This window comes from Sminthopsis crassicaudata, chromosome 1 (assembly GCF_048593235.1).
Source record: "Sminthopsis crassicaudata isolate SCR6 chromosome 1, ASM4859323v1, whole genome shotgun sequence".
NCBI classification, from domain to species: Eukaryota; Metazoa; Chordata; class Mammalia; order Dasyuromorphia; family Dasyuridae; genus Sminthopsis; species Sminthopsis crassicaudata.
This window is the reverse complement of record NC_133617.1, coordinates 46,308,524-46,330,747: the sequence shown is the minus strand read 5'-3', so window position 1 is coordinate 46,330,747 and position 22,224 is coordinate 46,308,524. Positions and strand designations below refer to the sequence as shown.

Below are 22,224 nucleotides of genomic sequence, written 5' to 3'. Positions count from 1 at the left end.
AGCTCTATCCAAATTTTTTATCTAGCTGCCTATATTGTCAGACACAATATATGGAAACACATGTCCAGTCAGGATGTTTGCCATCGTTACAATTACACCAAATGCAAATGAAAGAGGGATCCTTTACAGTGGTCCTCAAACTTTTTAAATAGGGGGCCAATTCACTGTCCCTCAGACTCACACTCTGTCTCTGCCCCTCAGTCTATTTGCCATAACCCAGTGGGCCCACATAAATGTCCTCAGCTGGCCACAGTTGGCCCACGGGCCGTAGTTTGAGAACCCCTGTGCTAGAGACTAGAGATTCTCTAGTTTCAATATAAAGATTACATGCTAGCAATGGTATTGGATTGTCTGAATGGACTCCACAGCCACTTAAAGAGATCAGTGAAGCAATCTACAAAGGACAAGCATATCATTCAGATTGCTCCATTGAGTTATATGATCTGTCCATCCTAGATGCAAGAAACAAATAATTAAGGAGGCCTAGGAATGAAGAAGAGGAGCATCCTAGGATCACAGAGATAGAATTAGAAAGAAACTTTGAAGGCCATGTAATACAGTACTCTTAAAGGAGTAACAGAGCAGGAGGAACAGAAACTCAGAAAAGTAATTTGCCCAATATGATAAGCTAGATCATGTTGGGAAAATGGCACTCAGTTCTTTCAGAATCACTACTCACCATTAACATTAATTATTAACATTAATATTATTCTTCTGATCTCATATGGCTTCAAATTGTGGAACAACTCCAGCTCAGAACAGTCAAAATTGTGAGTCACCGATGTAGCAATCAATCAGAGCCCTGCTCATCCAATTCCTTCATCTTATACAGGAACTAAATGAACCCTCAATAGGTTAAATGATTTACAAAAGTCCATCCAAGTAGGAAATCCTGCAAGACAGGATTTGAACACAGATCTTCTGACTCCAAGAGTCCCTGCTGATTCTTGTCCTTATGTGCCATCATGCTGCTTCCAGTAATTCAGTCAATCTTGCCGATGAACTGGCTGGACCAGAAGATGGTATTAGATGAAGGGTGGTATAAAAAGCAATCCTAAAGAGATAGGAGGGTCTTATAATGAATGAGGTCAAGCTATGGTAGACTATCATGCTCCACTATTGCACCAAGGTTCACAGAATGCTAAGAAATGAAGAAGGCAGCTTTCAGTAGATTGAGAAGGTGTTCTGTTAAGGATTTAGAGGAGAGCATGGACAAACATTACCTGAGATTGCTTGGTTGGGTTGCAAGCTGCACCAGTAGAGAGAATGTGAACGCTGATGAGATCACACATTTGTTGAAGTATTCCAAGGGCTCTCCCAATTCTGACATTAATTGTTCTAAGGGTCTTCCCAGATATGACATCCTGTGTCCTAAGGGCCCTCCCAGCTCTAACATCCTGGGTTCTAAAGGCCCTCCAAGCTCTGACATTCTGGGTTCTAAGGGCCCTCCCAACTCTGACATTCTGGGTTCTAAGGGCCCTCCCAGTTTTGACATCCTATGTTCTAGTGACTCTCCCAATCCAGAGATCCTATATTCTAAGGGCCATCCCAGCTCTGACATCTTGGGTTCTAAGGGCCTTCTCAGGTCTGACAGTCTTTGTTCTAAGGACCTATTCTGATATGACATATGTTTTTAATGCTGTCTTGAGTTTGCTGTCCTATGACCTTCTCCATCAGCCTATGAGCTCCCCAGAAATGTCCCATTTCTTTTCTCCATCTCCTTTTAACACAACCTAGGACACTGCAAGGGTGTCTCACAAGAAAGCCTCTAGCTTGGCTCCTCTTACAATCAGCCAGCCATCTTCACTCTAATTGGAATCACTGACCAGCTCAGAATTTCTCGAGCTCAATCTCCTTCCAGATCAGGGAGAATCTCTTCCACAGATTCCTTTACAGTAACTGGCTCAGCCTCTCTTTTATCCCCCAATGTGTCCATTTCATCCCCCCTGAAGAAGTCACCCAAGTCCCATCCTCCTTAAAATTATTCCAAGGCAGTTTATGTCCTCCCTGAGTCTTTTCTCCTCATTCCAATTTCCTTCAACATATCCCCACAGGACTATCCCCCCAATCATTCTAGTCACCCTTTTTCAGATCCACTCCAGTTTATCAACATCCTTCTTAAAAGACAGCCACACCGGCACCTGGCCTTGGCCTCCTGTTCACTAAGATTAGCAGTAATGCTTTAGCAATTACTGAGTGTAAAGGGATAGGCAGAAGGGAGCTGATGCTCCCATTTAGACCAGAATTCTCAGGAACTGAACTTGGCAGCTTGCAGGAGGGAGTTCCCAAGGTTGCCCCCTCCTCTGTCATTAACTATATACTCAGGTTACAACTCTTCAAATTAGAGAAAACTTTATTTTCCTTTTGCTCTAAGAGGGAGGCCACAGTCTGTGACTGGGCAAGGCAAGATTTGTGACAAGGAAGGGACAGTTGTCTGTAATGGACTAATGGTAGGTAAATCTGTGATAGGCAGGGAGGATGCCCACAGAGGCAGGACTGGCATTCCTCATCCAGGGATCACCCTGCTTCTGCCCGACCAGCGCTTCTGGAGCAAGCCCAATTTCACATTGCTCTCCTGGCAGCTGACCCCTGGCCTGACGCATGGGCCAATGTATTTGAAAGGGAAGCTTTCGTTGTATTCGGTGGAAAACTCCTGGTCCTTTGTAGGAGGCAGGATGTTGGTATTTCCCATCTAAGGAGACACAGAAAGATCCCCCTGTGATATCAAGGATTCCCCATCACCGCTTCAGGCAGTCCTTCTAATTAGAAACAACTGAGGCAGTTATCAGCCTTCTCTGTGGCCACTGTGAACTCTGTCCAGGGCAGTATTGGGAATTGGGGCCAAAGAGGTCCTAGGGACCAAACTTGTGAATGGAGAAAGAGGGGAAAAAGCAGGTGGTGGTGATTTAAGTTTCCCTCCCCCCCCAGCTCATCTCTCAGACTTGGCAATAAATAGAGTAAATTGTTAAAAGAGCTCTCCTTAAGTAGGGACTAAGGGGACAATCTGCCTTTCCTTCTTCTCCCCAAGGCCCTGGGCTTGTTACCTTTTGCTTTATCGCCTCAGGCATTACATTCTTCTTGACAGAATGGATCCCAAATGCTGCAGAAGTTGTCAGGAACTCCATCTCTAAGGGGAAGAATTAGTGGTGAAAGTGGGGCTTGAAATCCAGGAGATAGGGGACAGACCAGAGATCAGGGACAAGGAGACCCAGAGGCCTGAAGGGGCTGACAAGAGACTGGTCAGCCTTTATTGTATCCTCAAGCTTCTAGGTTCAAATTGTCCCTAAAAACCCAGCATCCAAGGAGGCCCCAGCCTGAGCAGAAGCACTGAGTCCCTCAACCAAAGCTGGCCCTTCACCCCAGCTGGCTCACCATTGGTACCCATCTTGATGTGACTTTTCAGGAAGGCATGACTCCTGACTGACTTTGATGAAAGTTCTTTGGGGTATAAGTAAGTCTTCTGGTGTGTAGTGACCATGTACTGAGGGTTGGGAATTTTGTCCCCAAAGATCACATTACTTTTTCCTTCTTTCACTCGCTCTATGGGATATTTAGGCTTCACCTAGGAGGGAGCACAATGGAAAATGAGTCTCAGAAGATTGTTGAGAAAATTCAAGACTGGCCTCTTTAGAAGGTAGGGCACATTTGGGGCAGCTGTAAGAAGAAAAAAAGTCAGTCAGCCAAAGGAAGACTTGGAATGACAGGTTAACCATTTTAGGAATTAAAATAGCTGGCTAAGAAAATGATATCTGGGGTGCTCTAGAATCCATGGAACCTGAGTTCAAATTTAGCTTCAGACACTAGTCGTGTCTGGGGAAGTCACTTAACCCTAATTGCCAAGAAAGAAAGAAAATGTTATTTGGAAAAAAATATAATTTTTTTTAAAGCAATGTGGTATACAAGAAAGAGTGTGAGTTCTACAATGAGAGGACATGGATTCAAATGTATCCTCTGCTGCCTCACTGGCTGGGGCTGCCGGCTGGCAAACATTGAACAACAGAATCTATGGGGGAGGAAGGGAGGAATGGGCTTCTAATGCACTTATAAATTTAATCTGTGATATTACCATTTTCTCCAATGCTTTCTTAAATCTAGAACATAAAATAACAAATCAAGCTCTGATTTGTAGCATTTACAGATTTCCTGTTTAATTTCCTTTGTTACAAAGGATGGCTCATTCTCCAATTGATCAATAGTCAAGGGATATGAACAGACAACTCTCAGATGAAGAAATTAAAACCATTTCTAGTCATATGAAAAAAATGTTCCAAATCACTATTGAGCAGAGAAATGCAAATTAAGACCTCTCTGAGATACTACTACAGACCTCTCAGATTGGCTAAAATGGCAGGAAAAATGATGAATGTTGGAGGGGATGTGGGAAAACTGGGACACTGATACATTGTTGCTAGAGTTGTGACCTGATCCAGCCATTCTGGAGAGCAATTTGTAACTGTGCCCAAAAGGTTGTAACATTGTGCATACCCTTCTATCCAGCAGTGTTTCTCCTAGGCCTGTATCCCAAAGAGATCTTAAAACAAGGAAAAGTACCCACATGTGTAAAAATGTAGTGGCAAGAAACTGGAAACAAGTGGTTGCCCATCACTTGGGGAATGGCTGAATAAGTTATGGTATATGTATCCTATGGAATATTATTGTTCTGTAGAAAATAGTCAGTAGGATGATTTCAAAAGGCCTGGAGAGACTTACATGAACTGATGCTAAGTGAAATGAGTAGAACTAAGAGAACAATATTCACAGCAATAACAAGATTATGCCATGATCAATTGTGATGGACTTGATTCTTTTTTTTTTTTTTTTTTTTTTTTTTTTGAGGCTGGGGTTAAGTGATTTGCCCAGGGTCACACAGCTAAGAAGTGGTAAGTGTCTGAGGCTAGATTTGAACTCAGATCCTCCTGAATTCAAGGCTGGTGCTCTATCCACTGCGCCACCTAGCTGCCCCGATTCTTTTCAATAATGATTCAGGCCAATTCCAGTAGACTTGTGATGGAAAGAGCCATCCACATATAAAAGGGAGGACTATAGTGACTGAATGTGGATCACTACATAGTTTTTTCACCTTTTTTGTTGTTGTTTGCTTACTTTTTTGTTTTCTTTCTCATTTTTCCCCTTTTTGATCTGATTTTTCTTGTGCAGCATGATAAATGTGGAAATATGTATAACCTATACTAGATTACTTACTGTTTAGGGGAGGAGATGAGGGAAGGGAGGGAGAAAAATTTGGAACACAAGGTTTTGCAAGGGTGAATGTTGAAACTATTTTTGAATATATTTTGAAAATGTTATTTTTAAAAAATTAAAAGATGGCTCTCTGGTTGTGGGAGGAGAAAGAGGAGAGGAATACAAGGAGAAATTTAAGTTACATGGAAATGGGAGATAGCAATAAGAATCTATGTTTTAAAAAAAGGCTGAAGTTAAACACTACTTACGTACATGTATACTTCAAAGTGTAGTAGTGAAAGAAAGAGAAAGAAGGAGGAAGGGAGGGAAAGAAGGAAGGAAGGAAGGAAGGAAGGAAGGAAGGAAGGAAGGAAGGAAGGAAGGAAGGAAGGAAGGAAGGAAGGAAGGAAGGAAGGAAGGAAGGAAGGGAAGAAGAGGAAGGAAGGAAGGAGAGGAAGGAAGGAAGGAGAAGAAGGAAGGAAGGAAGGAAGGAGAAGAAGGAAGGAAGGAAGGAAGGAGAAGGGAGGAAGGAAGGAGAGAAAGGAAGGAAGGAAGAGAGGAAAAGATAGCAATATCAAGAATCAGAATTTCATAAGAGAAGTGTGCTCTATATCTAGGAAGACTCCCAGTAGTAAAATTACCAACAGCCTAAAAACTGATATAATGCAAAGAATGCTAACCTCAAGAAATTGACTTAATACCCCCTGGCCTTCAGCCATCAAGGGAGGGGCTCAACTAGAAAATCTCTAAGGTTCTCAAGTTAAAATTCTGCCTTAGGATTTGTTTACTAGCTCCATTTGCCTCAGTTCTTGCAACTATAAAATGGGAATTATACTAGCATCTACCTCTCAGGATTGTTGAAAGGATTAAAGGAGGTAACATTTGTAAAGCACTATATAAATTCTAGCTATTATTGTGATCTTGTGGGTTCTCTATTTCCTCCCATCCCCTTAGTGGTAGTAATCTACCACTAAGAACTCTGAGAACCAGAAGTCAGCTAGATGCCCCAAGGATGGCCCCTTCCTGCTCCTTCTCAGGCACAGAAACTGGAAAAGAAAATATTTTCCTCTTTCCCCAAAGCCCTGGACAGGACCTTTCCCCAGATGCCAAAGTCAGAAATTACAATAGAGTGGCTAGAGAGATGAGGAGGGAGGCAAGCAGGTTTACAAACTCTTCTGGTTCTCCTCCTATCTCTCTGACTGCACGTTCTCTGTCTCCTTTGCTGGATCCTCCTCCATATCATGCCCTCTTACTGGTGGTGTCCTTCAGGGCTCTCTCCTAGGCCCTCTCCTCTTCCCTCTGTACTTCACTTGGTGATGTGATCAGCTCCCATGGATTTACTGACCATCTCTAACCAGATGATTCTCAAATCCAGCCTTAACTTCTCCGCTGACCTCCAGTCTCACATCTCTAACTTCCTTACAGACGTCTCAAACTGAATGTCCAGTAAACATCTTAAACACTGATATTTCCAGAACAGAACTCATTTTCTTTCTGCATTCTCACCCTCTCCTACCTTCACTAATAGTGTTAAGGGTGCCAGAATTCTCCCAACATTGGAGTCTTCCCGGGACACACTCTGATCTGTGGCATTGGCCTTCCGGCTCTTCCATAAACAAGATTTTCTCTCAGCTCTGGGCATTTTCTCTGGCTCTCCCCATGCCTGAAATGCTCCTCCGCTCTGACTACTGGCCTTCCTGGCTACCTTTAATTCTCAACTAGAATCAAACCTTCTATGGGAAGCTTTCCCCAAGCCCTCTTAATTCTAGCACTTTTCCCCAATTAATTACTTCCTATTTATCTTGCACAGTTGTTTGCTGTTTGCTTGTGGCTTCCCCTATTAGACTGTAAGATCATTGTGGACAGGGACTGTCTTTTGCTTCTTTTTGTGTCTCCAGTATTTAGGATAATGCTCTGAATTTAGTAGGTATTTAATAAATGTTTACTGATTGGTTGATTGTAGATAGAGAGTCCTGGATTGGGGATGGGCAGACCATTATTGTTCTTCCATCTTTGCCACTCACTCATTGTGTGACTTTGCACAATTCTCTTCCCTGTTTGGGCCTCTGTTTCCCTATATATAACAAGAGAGGAAAGTGATCTGCTCTGCATGCTCTCCTCCCATCCCCATGTAAGCAACTGTACACTGAGAAGATGATTAGAGAGGTACTCTAAAAAGTAAAGTTTGTCCCCCCAAAATGCTTCAGAAGAATGGCATTCCCAGTGTTTGGGGGGGGGGGGGACTGACCCAGGTAAAGGAGTGGTGGTGGTTGGTGAAGTTGCTTATTTTCCGGCATCTTTCAGGATCTCTGTCTCCCATCATTATTATTGAATCTTTTTTAGCTGGGTACTTGAAGATCGGCTCTGGATAGAGGAAACATATGTGAGTCCAGCCATCCCATCCATCGTCATCTTCCCACAAGCCTCCTCCACTAATAAGGACTATATTCCTCCTCCCTTTCCTACCCCAGCCCGTAGTAGTCCTATCCATCCTGTCCCTAGTCCGGACTCTCTGTCCTTCCTTGCTCTAGAGCTACCCCCAGATGCTGCCCCTGCCTACCATTTGTCTCCATAGAAGCCATGATCTTGTAACTTGGGAGATAAGCACGGGTTTGGCCATCACCAGGTTGGATGTTCACCTGTAAAATATTGGCTGCAGCCACTTTCTTGTTATATCTGCCATGAAGAAATAGAGGAAGAAAGAAGGGCAAATCCCCCTGGACCAGGCATAGTATTTGAAGTATTTGAGTCTCCTCTGGAGTTCTAGGTCCCACCAGGTATCTGCTGGCCCAATTCACTTCCCAAATTAGCTCTACACCCTCAACTGTCTCCAGCCATCCTATGGTGGAATTGATAGCACTGAAATCAGGAAGACTGAAGGAGGGGACAGTGGTGAGGAGTGGGAGTGGGCTTAGATCCCACCTCAGACATTCCCTCTCAATCTCTCTCTCTCCCTCCTTCCCTCTTTCCCTCTCCATAATTCTTTCAAATGTCTCCAATTAAAAACAAAACAAAACAAACAAACAAAAACAAAACAAAACAAAAAACCTTTTCACTGTACTTTCCCTTTCCTTCATGTTGTTATTTTCTATCTTCCATTTCTTAGTCAAATGTTTTGAAAAATTTATCAATACCCACAGAGTCCACTTTCTTTCCTCTTATTCCTTTTAAAAATTAGTATATTTTTATCCATACAATTTAATTTTTTTTCCTTTTTTCTTTTAGAATATATTTAGATACTTTGTAAGCATTTATTATCTCTTCCTCCCATGGCACCCCACCACAATTGAACAATAAAAAGAAAGCCTTCATAACAAATATGTATAGTCCAAATGTATGTCTCATTCTACATTTTAAGTCATTTTATCTCTAGCAGAAGGTGAATGACACCTTGTTCGCTCCCAATCCATAGTTTCTAAATTGTCAGTTCTGCTGGTCTTTTCTCATTATTCATGCTTTTCTACTTCTCTTTGGTACTGTCTGGCCACTTCTTCCCCTAGAGAAAAGACTCCTACACAGATTTTTTTTTTTTTTTTTTTTTTTTTTGCTGAGGCAGTTGGGGTTAAGTGACTTGCCCAGGGTCACACAGCTAGGATCTCTTAAGTGTCTGAGGCCAGATTTGAACTCAGGTCCTCCTGACTTCAAGGACTGGTGGTTTATCCACTACTCCACCTAGCCGCCCCTCTTACATAGATTTTTGTGATGATCTCTCCTGGTTTCTGTTCTGTGTGACTTCTCCTTTTTTCCCATCAATCATAAGATATCCTCTAACCATGGATTTCTCCAGAGCTCTTCCTTAAGCCTTCTTTTCTGCTTCTCTACATTCTTGCTCTAGGTAATCTCACCATCTCCCATATATCTGACTATTATCTTTATAGAAATGGCTTCCAGATCTAGATATCCTGCCTCAGTTTCTCCCTTGAGCTTTTATCCTTCATCACCAAATGCTATTGGACATCCCAGACTCAATACATGCAGAACTGGATTCATCATCTTTTTTTACAGACACTCCTCTTTTCCAAGCTTCTCTATTTCTGCTGAAGGAACCATCAACCTTCCAGTTTCCCGGGTTAATAATTTTGACATTATCCTAAATTCCTTCCTCTTTCTCACTTAACATATTCAAGCAATTGCCAAACCCTGCTCTTTTTACCTATATAACCATCTCTCCTCTCTGACCCCTTGTCCTTACTCACCCAGCTAGCACCCTAGTTAAGGCCTTTATCCCTTTTCACCAGGATTTTTGCAACATCGTCCTATCTGATCTCTCACTTGCAGGTGCATCTATACACTAAAGCCAAAGTGATGTTCCCTAAAGAGAAATTTGATTGTGTCTCTCCCCTACTCAATTCTAGTGACTAATAAACACTCCTCTATTTGGTTTTTAAAGCCTTTCACAGCCCCAGTTCCATATATCTTCCCAACTTCATTGACCATTACTCCTTCTCTGACCATGTTCTTCATAAACCCTAAACCTATCTGTTTTTGCCTCTCATGGCTTTCCTTCCTATCTGGAACCATTCCTCACCTCTGGCTCATGGATTTCTTTTTTTTTTTTTTCTTTCTTTTTTTTCCCCAGATGCTAAGCCACTATCTTCTGCATGAAACTTTTCCTAATCCCAGTTACTAGAGCCCTCCCTCCTTTCCAAGCTAGCCCATATTTATTTTTCTTGTAACACTCTTTTTTTTCCTTTTTCTACATATACTTTTATATCTATTTCCTGCCTTTCCCCCTTAAAATGTAAACGCCTAAAGAGCACAGATTTTCATTCATTATATTTCCATGTCAGTCCCTAGCACAAGCCTGTCACATAATGGGCACATTATACATTTCTCGTTTAACTGAGTGATAAACATCTCCCAAGAGATCCAGGAGAAATAACTCTGTGTTGTGTGAGGGATGAAGAGCAAGAAGAGAAATAAGTAAGAGAAAAAGAAAGAGGAGAGAAGATAAAGGAAAAGAATAATAAAGAAGGAAAAGAAGGAAGGAGGAGAAGAAAGAAAAGAAAGGGTGGAAGAAAAAAAAGAAAAGGAGATACATGGAAGGAAGAAAAAAGGAGAGAAAAAGAAAGAGGAGAACAAATGAGTTGAGAGAAAGGGAGGAAGAGACGAGTGGGAAGGGGAGAAAGAAGAAAGAAAAAAGAGGGCAAAGGGAAGGAGCAGAGGAAGGGAAGGAGAGGAGGAAAGGAAGAGAAGAAAGAGAAGAGACAAGAAAGTATTGGGAAAGAAGAATAAATAGGAGAGCAAGGAGGGGAAAAAGGAGGAAAGGAAGAAAAAGAAGAAAAATTCAGAGAGAGAGAAGAGAAAGGAAGAATGATGCTTGGGAGAAAGGGAGGAAAAATAGCAAGGAAAAGTGGATTTGAGGTCCCTACCAAATATTTTTATGTTTGAGGAAGAGACGGTGATATCTCTGTGGCTCTGGAGTCCCTTCTAGCATGTTTATAATGGTGGATTTAGGTACTGGCTTGGGGCACAAAGGGCCAGCAGCCTCCTAAGAGCATACTTGAGGGACAGCTTCATTGCTATCAGCAAGGGGTGCCAGGGACTCTTCCCTGCCTGAGCCATATCATGGATTTTCTCTGGACTGATGCAGGCCCATACTTCCAGACATGCTATGCTCTTCCTGTAAATGGGGCCCATAACAGAAGCCTGAGACTAGATTGCCAAATTAGCTGGTAGGTTTCATCCCTAAATTTGGGGCCACCTCCAAACAGGATCTTGGCCATACCTGTGCTGGGGCAAGTCCTGAAGAATATAGCACTTCTTCTGCTCTGATTGGATTCCCTGGAGGCCAATTCTGCGATCTCCTAACTGCAGGATGGACTTCAGCTGCAGACAGAAGGGCACAGTCAGTGGGAGTGATGAGGCCCCAGAGAACATACTATTTACCTCTCATCACTTGGTGAGACCAAGGTTTACCTTCTCACAGATGTGGGCCGGGGAAGAAGGTCTCCCTTGGAATTCCTTTTGATAGGAGCTTTCTGGATGAGGTTCTGTTCCCCACTTCAGAGGGGAGGGTCCTCCTAGCAACAGTACAGGGGAAAGAAGAGGAACAACAGAGGCAAAGGCAGGAGGGATCAGAGAATCAGGAAAAAGGTGGGATCAGAGTGAGAGATGGAGACCCCGAATCAGAAAGAGAGAAGCATCAAAGCAAGAAGGCAGGGCAGAGAGAATAGAGAGCAAGAGAAAAGAAGCAAAGAAAAAGGAAAAAATAGAAATCATGGGGGACACAAAGACAGAGACAGAGCAGAAGATAGACAAATAGAAAAAAAAACAGAAGAGACAAATGCAGGAGAGAGAGAGGTAGTTAAAGAAGTATAAGAAAAAGAAGGGAGGAAAGAGAAAGGATGACCAAGAACCAGAAATAGAAACGGAAAGTCCAGGATAAAGAGAAAAGAGGAAGATGGAAAGAATATAGCCAGGGACAAAGACATACAGAGACATCGTCTGTCTTCTTCCATGATCACAGCAAAACTGAGAGCAAAGGAGGATGGGGGATTATTAGCTTCATTTTTGCAGAAGGGACATTGCAGCATTGAGAAGGATGAGGACTCATCCAAATTCACTGAGCAAGACAGTGACAGAGAGGGACAAAATTCTTCTGACTCTCGGACCCAGCCTCTTTCCACTAAAGGAGGGGAGGTCAGGGCAGGCAGGGGAAAAACTAAAGTGAATCTGTCCAGCTTAGGTTCTGGTGAAGGCTGAACCCTCATCTCCTGAACTGATAACTAAGAATAGGGCTTAGGAAGTCAAGTGTGGTGGGATCTCCAGGGAGAGGAAAGCCCTTCAGCTTTACCACCTATTGCCTCCTCCTGATCTTCCTGGGAGCTAGGGACAGGGGGCAAAGTGGGGCAAGAGGGTAGGAAGGTGAGAAACTGAGACCATGGGCCCAGTAAGGGCAAAGTAGTAACAAAAATTCCATGTAAGGACAGACCATGAATAGGGCTAGGGTCCAGGGCAGAATTAAGGTGACCCCCCCCTCACCGAAGTGTAGGGAAGGAACTCGGGGTTGAGGAATCAAGTGCTGGGATACGAAGACCTGGCGATTGTGAGACAGAGGGATCCCCAACTTGTCCCTGTCTCCAGTGGGGAAGCTGTCTTTATCAAACAGCTTGCGGGCTTCTTTGTGAGAAATGAAGGTCTCAGATTCTGGATAGGTGTATTCCTTTTGGAAAATGGTCTTGAAGACGTTGATTCGAGGGTCCCCGTGCATCTTCAGGCTGCTGGTTAGGCTCATAGGGTTGATGTTTGATGGTGTGATGTTTATGTCATGAACAGGAAAGGTTATATGAATCCTATTGTCAAGCTCATGGATATTTTTCAAGTCTTGATGGAAGAGCCTCTTGCTAGATTGTGGCATGAAGGGGGCAGCTGCATGGAAGCCCCAGTGGGGAGGGAACAAACTCCTAAAAGTCGTCTTCATACATTTCTCCTGCAGGCGGGTATCTGCCCCAATTTTGAAGTGGGAGGACCTGAGAAATTCCTCTCTGGGGAGAGGAGCAGGGAGGAGTTTGGGGGGGCTATCAGCCATCCTGGTTTCACAGAATCAGGAAAAAAGTTTGGGCCCAGGTCAAATTTCAAGGGCTATATACAACTGTCCTGCCAATGGAAGGAAAGGACAATGGTTAGCAGTGTTGGATTTCTGTTATTTATTTAATCACTCATTCATTGAACACACACATTAAAGGACACCTTTGTAAAAGAGGAGGAATAGTATTTACACAGCTCTTACTACCTGCCAGTGTTTTCCAACTATTTCTCACCCTTTTCAGCTTTCTTTTATGTTTTCTTCATTAAAAGTTAAGTTATTTAAGATCAATCTTTCTTTCTATTCAGCTTTGAGTACTCAGCTCCTAGGCCAGAACTTGGCACATAGCTGACACATGATAAATAGTTGTTGACATTCACTAAAGGCTACTAGTGCAAAGAGTTCTGGGGGAAATACAAAGTCTAGATAAGGCTTTGTCCCTGTCCTCAAAAAACTTACAGTCTAGTGGGAAAAATACCAACTGGGAATTATAATACCCAATATGACATAAGGGCAATACAGAAGCATCAAATTCTGGGTGAGGGCTGAGAGGGGAGGGCCTTGAATGACTCAGAATCCAGGTCTGGTCAGCCCCATTTCTCTGCTGTCCTACCTTGTGGCTGGGTGAAGAGGGGAGGGAAGGAGGAAGCTTGAACCAAGCAGTATTGACAAACAGGTTTTTGGGACTGGTGAAATCTGAAGGGACTTAGGACACTAAAATCCTAAAGTATTCTCTATCCACACCCTAGAGGAGTTGGGAAAGTCCTATAGAGTTTGGCAATTTGGGGCTAAAGAACTTTAATTTGTTTTGAATAATTGTTTGTTGAATTTATTTGAACAGAGCTAAAATGCAGGAGTCAATGGGGCAACTAAGTACTGCAGTGAACAGAGAGCCAGGAGTAGGGTCAAGAAGACTCATCTTCCTGAGTTCAAATCTAGCCTTAGACACTTACTAGCCAAGCAAATCATGTAACCTCAGTGCCTCAATTTCTTCATGTGTAAAATGAGCTGAAGAAGAAAATGGCAAACTACTCCAGTATCTTTGCCAAGAACCCCCTAAACAACAACAACCCAGGGGTCAGTAATTAGCCACTAGGTGAGGAAGCAAGACCTTTATTTCAAGCTCAGTAAAAAAAATCGTGATAGAGTCTGGATGGAAGATCAAAAGTCAAGTAGATCTAACCTGACCAGGAATCCCCTCTACCTTATCCTTGACAAAATGGGCATCTAGCTGCTATTTCTTCCCTTAATACAAGGCTCAGGCACCACTTTTTTGCAGGAAGACTCTTCCAAATCCCTCCTCTCCTTCCCCATCTGCTGGTGTCTTCCTCCTCACACTACTTAATAATGAACTACTCTGTACATATTTACATATTTGCATGTGTTAGCTTTATGTTTATGCTGCATTTTTTATATACATATATATATATTGTCTTTTCCATTAGACAATAAGATCTTTGTAAGTATTGTTTCATTCTTTTCCTGTCTTCCCCACAACCTGTTATAGGGCCTGTCACATAATAGAACTTCAATACTTGTTGATTGATTATTGATTGAAGACTTCCTGTGATGAAACATTTAACTCCTTCAAAGGAAACCCATTCCATTTTGGGATAATATAGGGAAATTTGGTCCCTACCTGGAGCTTAACAACTTATCTGTGTACCTCTAGATAGTAACTCCCTCCCATCATTTAATCAATTTAATTGGTCTTAACCATTTTGGATACTGTTTATTAGAAATATCATGACATGTAGCAGGAAGAGCTGGATGCTATGGGCTCTGCCCACATACAGCCTGTGAGACCCATCCTAAGTCAAGGCCCTCGGAAGTCTCTCTAAGACTAAAATTCAAGAAAGCAGCCTTGCTTAGTAAAGAGAAATTCCTTCTCTTGGAGTTCCCTGTAGGAACAAAATCATAGGTAGAATCCCAATTTGTATTCTTTTTTTACATCATGAATTACAAAATCAATTTGAGGACAAATTACTTGCCTTGGGTACCACGTTCTACTTCTAGTTTTGCTGATCCCCTTCTTTGAGACATTCCACATTGTCAGTGTCCTTCCCAAAACTTGATTCTAGAATAGTTCTAGCTTTCTGGTGGCCTACTGGGCCATTTAAAGGTCTCTATTCCCTCCAGAGGGAATGTAAATAAAGCAAGAGGCCTTCTGTATCCTAACCCAATGTAGCCTCTGGCTCTCCTAAATACAATTTTACTAAGACTACCTTAAGAAAGAGGGCCAAAGAGTTGGGAAGAAATAGGATACATTTAGATGTGGGAATCATATTTTAGAAAGACATATGGCAAACATATGGGCAGGTGAGAGTGGGAAGGAGCAGTAACCAAAATGGTGGAGAGTCCATACAATAGAAGACTGAAGATAAAAACTAGGGATGTTTAGGTTGGGAAAGAGAAGATAAAAAGAGAACATGATAGCTGTCTCAAGTATTTCAAGGAAGAGCAATTAGCTGATTCTGTTGGATTCCTTAGGAATGAACTGGGAGCAAAGTGAATGGAATTTAGGCCTGAAGTCCTAAAAATTGAAGCTATCTATTGGAGAAGTGGATTAGGCAATGCCAGAAGGATGTGGATTCCTCTTTCCCCAAGGTCTTCCCTTAAAAACTGACCCGCCTCTTATCTAGCATATGGCTGACCAAATTTTTGTTTGGGTATGGGAATAGCCTGCCTTTTAGCTCAGAGATTCTGTGACCTTGGGGAGGTCAGGAATTTTGTGGTTTAGAATTTTAGAAAGTCAGAACTTAGGTCTCTTAGACCAGTGGTGTCAAACTCAAAGAGAAACAGATCTCTGCAGGTCACATTCTGTCTTAGAAAATCACAAGTTAACATTATCTATGTTGTATTATATTTTTATTGATTTTTTTATTATACATTTCCCAATTACATTCTGTACTCTTACAGTCCAGAGGGCCTGTTTAACAACTCTGTCCAAGATTATTCTAGTTTCATTTTAGAGAGAAGGTTTTAAGTCCAGTCTTGCTGGGCCTGAGACCCTGTCCTGAGCCCCGTCCCTGGAAACCTCCTCCCTTTCCAAGGGCCAACCACTCACTTCTCCTTCCAACACGGTTTCAGAGCCTGGAGGAAAACAGGCTCCAGGATCCCACCAACACATTTGTGACCCCCTCCCATCTACTACCCACCCTGCCGCCTCCCTCTTCTTCTGCCAGACTCCATCATATCACAATGGATCCTTGGCAACCCTCAGTTGCACCATGAGGGAACCCAGGAACATTAATACGTTGTTGGTGGAATTGTGAACTGGTACAACCATCCTAGAGAGCAATTTGGAACTATGCTCAAACAGTTATCAAACTGTATATATCCTTTGATCTCTATTGGGTCTGTATTCCAAAGAGATCATAAAAAAGGGAAAAGAACCCACATGTGCAAAAATGTTTTTAGCAGCCCTTTTTGTAATGGCAAGGATGTGGAAACTGAGTGGATGCCCATCATTTGGGGAATGGCTGAATAAGTTATGGTATATGGATGTTATGAAATATTATTGTTCTGTAAGAAATGATAAGCAGGCTAATTTTAGAAAAGCTTGGAAAGACTTACATGAACTGATGCTGAGTGAAGTGAATAGAACCAAGAGAACATTGTGCATAGCAATAAGATTATGTGATGATCAATTGTAATAATAAAAAGAAAGAAAGAAGGAAAGCAAGAAAGAAAGAAAAAGAAAGGAAGGAAGGAAAGAAAGGAGGGAAGGAAGGTGGGAAGGAGGGAAGGAGGGAAAGAAGGAAGGAAGGAAAGAAGGAAAGAAGGAAGGAAGGAAGGAAGGAAGGAAGGAAGGAAGGAAGGAAGGAAGGAAGGAAGGAAGGAAGGAAGGAAGGAAGGAAGGAAGGAGGGAGAGAGGGAGAGAGGAAGGGAGGGAGGAGGGGAAGGAGGGAAGGAAGGAGGGGAAGGAGGGAAGGAAGGAGGGGAAGGAGGGAAGGAAGGAGGAAAAGAAGGAAGGAAGGAAGGAAGGAAGGAAGGAAGGAAGGAAGGAAGGAAGGAAGGAAGGAAGGAAGGAAGAGAGAACTCAGAGCTAGAAACAGTTCAAGACTCTGTCCCAGCCTTCCTTCAGGCTCAGAATGCCTTTTCAATTCTGAGTTTCCATGTTCCTCTGGAAAATGTAGGAAATAACACCTTTTCCCAAACCCCATCTTCCAGTTCTGTGAAATGTGCCTTGTAAAGCTGTCAAGTACCTTTGGATTCGATTAATAGTATTGTCGAGTGCCAGATATGGAAAGAGCCTTGGACTTCGACTCAAAAGCAATTCAATCACCAGGTAATTTTTTTTTTTTTTTAACCAGAGGCAAGAGATAACCTTTTCTGGCTCATATAGCTATGTTCTTGATTTTCTCTCTCTCATGGATTCAAACAATGAAATTGTTCTTCCTGTTTCATCTCTCTCCACTCTGCATTCTGGACCAAACTCCATGCAGCTGCCAAAATGATTTTTCCTGAAACGTGTGTCTGCCTATGATGTCACCTTTCTAACTCAATAAACCCTAGTGGTTCACTATTACCCCCAGGAAAAAATATAAAGTTCTTTTTTGACATTTTAATCTCTTTACAAAAAAAAAGGAAATTAAATTTCTTCTTAACCAGGCCTCCTTCCACTCATACAGTCTTCTTTCAATTTGTTTCTCTTCAAAACTCTACAATCCAGCACATTGACCCACTTCCTAAGGTTTAAGTGACTTGCCCAGGCTCACATAACTAGTTGTCTGAGATTGGATCGGAACTCAGTCTTCCTGACTCTAGGCTCAGACTCTGTCCATGGTGTCACCAAATACTTCATTCATCTGAGCATTTAGGAAGCTGGTTTATATTATCTTTAAAATCCCTTCCAATTAAATGCAATAAACATTTATCAAGTGCTTACTATGCCTCAACTGAATATATCTCTGGCACTAAAGTCATTCAAATGTGGCCTTAAGTTACTTAGCCTCTGTTTCCCTCAGTTTCTTCTATAAAAGAAGGATAATAATATCACCTACAACACAAGCATATTGTGGGAACTAAATGAGATGGTATTTTTAAAGAACTTTGCAAACTTTGAAGGGCTATTATGAGGCCCTGCTTTGAGAGCTCTCTAACAAACCGGCTGTTTTACTCTCTGTGACTCATTTGGGATTTTCTTAGCAAAGATATTGGAGTGATTTGCCATTTCCTTCTTCAGCTCACTTTACAGATGAGGAAACTGAAGCAGGCAAGATTAAGTGACTTATTCAGGGTCACACAGCTAATGTCTTAGACTGAATTTGAACTCAAGTCTCCCTAAGTCTAGGCCTGGCATTCTGTCCACTGTACAACCTCACCCCCCTAAAAAAAGAGACTAGAGCTGTTGAAAATGAATTTACCTTGCCCAAGATATAGTAGTAGTTGCGACATTGATAGAATTCCTGCAGAAGCACATGGGAATCACAAATATAAGCTTGTACAGAGCCTGAAACAAGAGTTCCCAAGAGTGGAGTCCTCCAGGTTAGGGTTTACCTCCTGGATAAGCCTCCAGGACTCAAGTTGAGTTCCCAAACTCAAGTTCAAAGAGTTCCCCAAATTCAAATGCTCAGACCTTGACCTCCTAGAGAATGGGGAGGATGCCTGGATGCAGCAAGCATAGGCTTCAGAGAAAATGAAGAACATAAGCCACAGAATTCTTATATAGCATCTGAAAAAATGCTATATAGGGTTTGGAGTTCCAGTCCTGACTGTTCCACTGTCTGAACTTGGGGAAAGCACCTTAACTTTTTTGGGCCTCAGTTTCCCTCATTTGGAAAATGAAGAGCCTGGACCAGCTCAGGATGAAAGCTTCTTCCCACTAAAAGTTTTTGCTCCAATAAATTATTCAGCCAGTACAAATGAATCCAAGGTGAAAGAGAAAGGTTGTTAACAGCACCCCAAGGGTGTTTTCCTCAGAAGGAGGGGGTACATAATGAACTCTTTGAGTACTTTATAAAGTTTCTATGTTTGTTCGTGGACTCCTGTGCCTCCTTGGGGTCTTATTCATTTCCTGAAGAGTGAACTAACTCATCTGTAAAATGAGCTGGAGAAGGAAATGGGCAAACCATTCCGATGTCTCTGCCAAGAAAACCCCAAATGGGGTCACAAAGAGTCGGATGCGACTGAAAAACTACTGGAAAAAAAAAATGACTTTCCAAAGTCCATACTATATACTGAAGTGCCTATCAGAGAGTTGAGGCCTATATTTGGGAAAACCTAGAATTATATCTAAGCTTCATTTGAAGGATTTTTCCTGAAGTGAAAATCTAGAATTAAGAAACCAGGATATCTAAGCCTGATTTTAGAAATCTGCCCTGGTGTGGAGTGCAATGAGCCAAAGATGGCCTTGTTTAAAAGCCTTGACTGGGCCCCAGGCCGGATTTATACTAGCAAGGTTAAGTATGGAAGACATTTTTCTTCCAGTATGGAAATCTACCTCTAAAGTTTCACACTTTGGCCTTGTTCTGGATACTCAGTGAACCCTTTAACATCCCACTGAGGATAACTGATAGAACCACAGCTGAGTCAGCCAGAGAGCCAGAATATCCTAGTAGCCCCTGCTGGGAAAGAAGCCATCAGAGAAACCTGGGGCCCCTAGAAAGGGGAAACCATAGGACTCCCGAGATAACAACTAGTACTCTTTCCAGTGGAAGCAACAGCTAGCAGTTTGACTGAACTAGAGGGAGAAAGGGACAAATTACCTGGAAGATCAGAGAGCACCAGTTTTTCAATCCTGTCTCTGCCTAGCCTACCTGTATGAACTTGAACAAATCACTAACTGTTGGGATGCCTTGCTTTCTTCATCTATAAAATATTCAGCTCAGACCCCTAACATTCCTTCCAATTTTAAGTTTATGATCCAAGGCTGGAGCAGAGAAAATATCCCAATTTTTTAAAAGGAGGAGGGGAAAAAACATTTTCAAACTAGCTATCTCTGTGATAATCTGTTCTAAATTTTTTCCAGGAATTCAAATCCAGCTTCCTTGTTTGTAAACTCTGTTCCCTGTTTTTTTAAAAATCTTTCCTTCTTCCCTCTCTCTCTTCTTTCTTTCTTTCTGGAAAATTGGGGCAAGTATAAGATGGAGGAGGCCTAGATTCAACAGCAATTTGTTTGAAATAGGCCTTTGAGTAAACTGCAAACTCCAGATGAGTCAGTGGTCAGTCAGCCAGCCAGAAAAGCTAATTCCATCTTGGGAGGCATTAAGCTGAGCATTGCTTCAAGAAATAAGGAGTTGATAAACCCTTCATAATCTGGATCCTCCTCCCCCACATTTCTAGGTTTCTTATGCCTTATGCTCCTCCTCCACTTACCCCACTTCCCCTTCCACCCAGTGACATTAGCCTCTGTCATTCTTCACCCAAAACTCCAGCAATTTTCCTCTGCTGTTTTCCAGTTCCTAAATGTTCTCCCTTCCTATCTTGGCTTCCAGGCTTCCCTTAAGTCCCAGCCAAAATCCCACATTTTATAGGAAGCCTTTCCCTATTCCTCTTAATCCTTTAAAAAAAAAATTATTATTCCTTTTTAATTATTCCTCTTAATCCTAGCATATTTTGTCTGTTGATTATTTCCAATAGATCCTGACTATATTTTTTGTACATATCTGTTTATTGTTTCCCCTTCCTTATTAGACCAAGAGCTTATTGAGGCGAAGAACTACCTTTTTACCTTTCTTTACATCTCTGGTTCTTAGCACAATGTCTGGCACATAGTAGATGCTTAATAAATGTTTATTGACTGGCTGATAAAACTTCTGAATTCGGTCTTGTTTAGACTACATCTGAATTCAGTTTTGGAAAACATATTTGGTTACTGATAAGCTGGAGAATGTCAGAGGAAAGAGTAGCCAGAAGGTCAAAGGGCCTGAGCCCTCAAATCCATTGAAAGAACCAACACTGCTCAGCCTGGAAAAAAGAAAGATTCAGGGGAGACAGGATAACATTCTTGAAACGTTTAGAAGGGTTGTCATATGAAAAGATTAGATTGGTTCTTCTTGGTCCCAGAGGACACAGAAACAAATTGATAGAAGTTGTAAAGAGACAAAATTAGAATTGTCCTCAGGAAAAAGTCCAGAGCACTTAATATGCTAAAGTAAAAGAGGCTGTCCCTCAGTCTCTCACTCATAGCTCACACTTTGCCAAATACCAACATCTCCCCCTCACCAAGTGCTGCAGAATAGAAATGGGTGAAGTCATACAAATGTCAATTACATATAGACTTCTCTATTTGCAACCAGGTTCTCATTGCAGGAAGGCAGTCCTTTTATAATTTCACTATTGGTCTTCTATACTACTCTCCACAATCCCTTTTCCAAACTTTCTCTTCTTTTCCTTAAATGTCCCAAGATTTCTGAGATGTGCTAGTGAATGTTTAACAGCTGGAGCTCTGGGGAGAAAATATGTCACTTTTAATTTGATTTTGCATTATTAACATTCAATCCATTACTTTCTTAAGTCTAGCCAATTCAGAAAACAAATCAAAGCCTAAGCTAATTTTAACAATTTCTTCCAAGCCAGTCCGAGCTGGTCTTCTGCATACTTCTCTCTATTTCGATCTTTCTCTCTCTCTCTCTCTCTCTCTCTCTCTCTCTCTCTCTCTCTCTCTCTCTCTCTCTCAGTCTCTCTCTCTCTCTCTCTCTCTCTCTCTCTCTCTCTCTCTTCTCTCTCTCTTTCTCTCTTTTTTTTAATTATAGTTTTTATTTACCAGATATATGCATGGGTAATTTTACAACATTGACAATTGCCAAACCTTTTGTTCCAGTTTTCCCCCTCCTTCCCCCACCCAGATGTCAGGTTGACCAATACATGTTACATATGTTAAAGTATAAATTAAATACAATATTTATATATATATATATATATATATACATGTCCAAACAGTTGTTTTTATTGAGATCTCTGTTAAGAACCTCTATAATTTCTACAATAACTTCTTTCCCTTTCTTCCTAAAGTCAAAACTACTTCCTTCTTTAATCTGGTATCTGATGAAGAGATGAGCCTTCTCCTTACAAAGGCTAGACCTTGATCTTCTCTAACAGATTGCTCCACTTTAACCATCCACTTCTAATTTTCAGTCCCTCTCTCTACTAGTTCTTGCTCTGCAGCTCACAAATCATGCCTAGTCTCTCTCACCTTACAAAGAAAACAAAACAAAAACCTTCAATCATCTCAGCAGATTCTGTCATCCCTTCTTGATATTCTCTTATTTCCTTCCTTCCTTTTCCAGATAAACAACCTGAAAAAATTATCTGCACTCAGGGCACCCACTTCCTTACTGTACACTCATTCTCATTCAGCTGAAACTGCTCTCTCCAAAGTAGTCCAATCAATGGCCTTTTCTCAGTCCTCACCCTTCTTGACCTGGCTGCTGCATTTGCTGCCCTCCCTGCCTTTCTGGTTTTTGTAACCCTTCTCCTGGCTCTCTAGTCATCTTTGCTGGACCATTATGCATGTCAAGCTTAATAACCCAGCGAATCCCAAATCTGACCTGGGAAGTCTCTGCTCTCTC

The 22,224-nt window shown here is 41.9% G+C and overlaps 2 protein-coding genes across 2 annotated transcripts in view; one reads left to right on the top strand and one right to left on the bottom strand.

Moving 5' to 3' along the window:
- The window catches only part of PEX11G (peroxisomal biogenesis factor 11 gamma), a 48,638-nt gene that overhangs the window by 8,255 nt on the left and 18,159 nt on the right, over positions 1 to 22,224 (top strand). The window contains exon 4 of the mRNA XM_074300794.1: positions 16,883 to 17,000. The gene's annotated coding sequence lies outside the window, so the exon portion shown is untranslated. The remainder of the gene's footprint in view (positions 1 to 16,882; positions 17,001 to 22,224) is intronic.
- Positions 2,338 to 15,872, bottom strand: SAXO5 (stabilizer of axonemal microtubules 5). Its single transcript, XM_074283962.1, has 9 exons — positions 15,777 to 15,872; positions 12,166 to 12,780; positions 11,101 to 11,204; positions 10,910 to 11,010; positions 7,742 to 7,857; positions 7,430 to 7,545; positions 3,373 to 3,562; positions 3,045 to 3,127; positions 2,338 to 2,692 (listed from the first exon to the last, which is right to left on the bottom strand). The coding sequence occupies exons 2-9, from the start codon at positions 12,710 to 12,712 to the stop codon at positions 2,507 to 2,509; spliced, it is 1,443 nt and encodes a 480-aa protein (XP_074140063.1). The 5' UTR covers positions 12,713 to 12,780; positions 15,777 to 15,872; the 3' UTR covers positions 2,338 to 2,506.

What these genes read in the sequence shown, in the direction of transcription:
- SAXO5 (XM_074283962.1), bottom strand. Translation starts at nt 12,712, where the DNA reads ATGGCTGATAGCCCCCCCAAACTCCTCCCTGCTCCTCTCCCCAGAGAG. An exon ending in AGTTCCTTCCCTACACTTCG is followed by an intron (nt 11,205 to 12,165) that starts GTGAGGGGGGGG and finishes TACTGTTGCTAG; the next exon opens with GAGGACCCTCCCCTCTGAAG. An exon ending in ACCACCACTCCTTTACCTGG is followed by an intron (nt 3,563 to 7,429) that starts GTCAGTCCCCCC and finishes GCTCCCTCCTAG; the next exon opens with GTGAAGCCTAAATATCCCAT.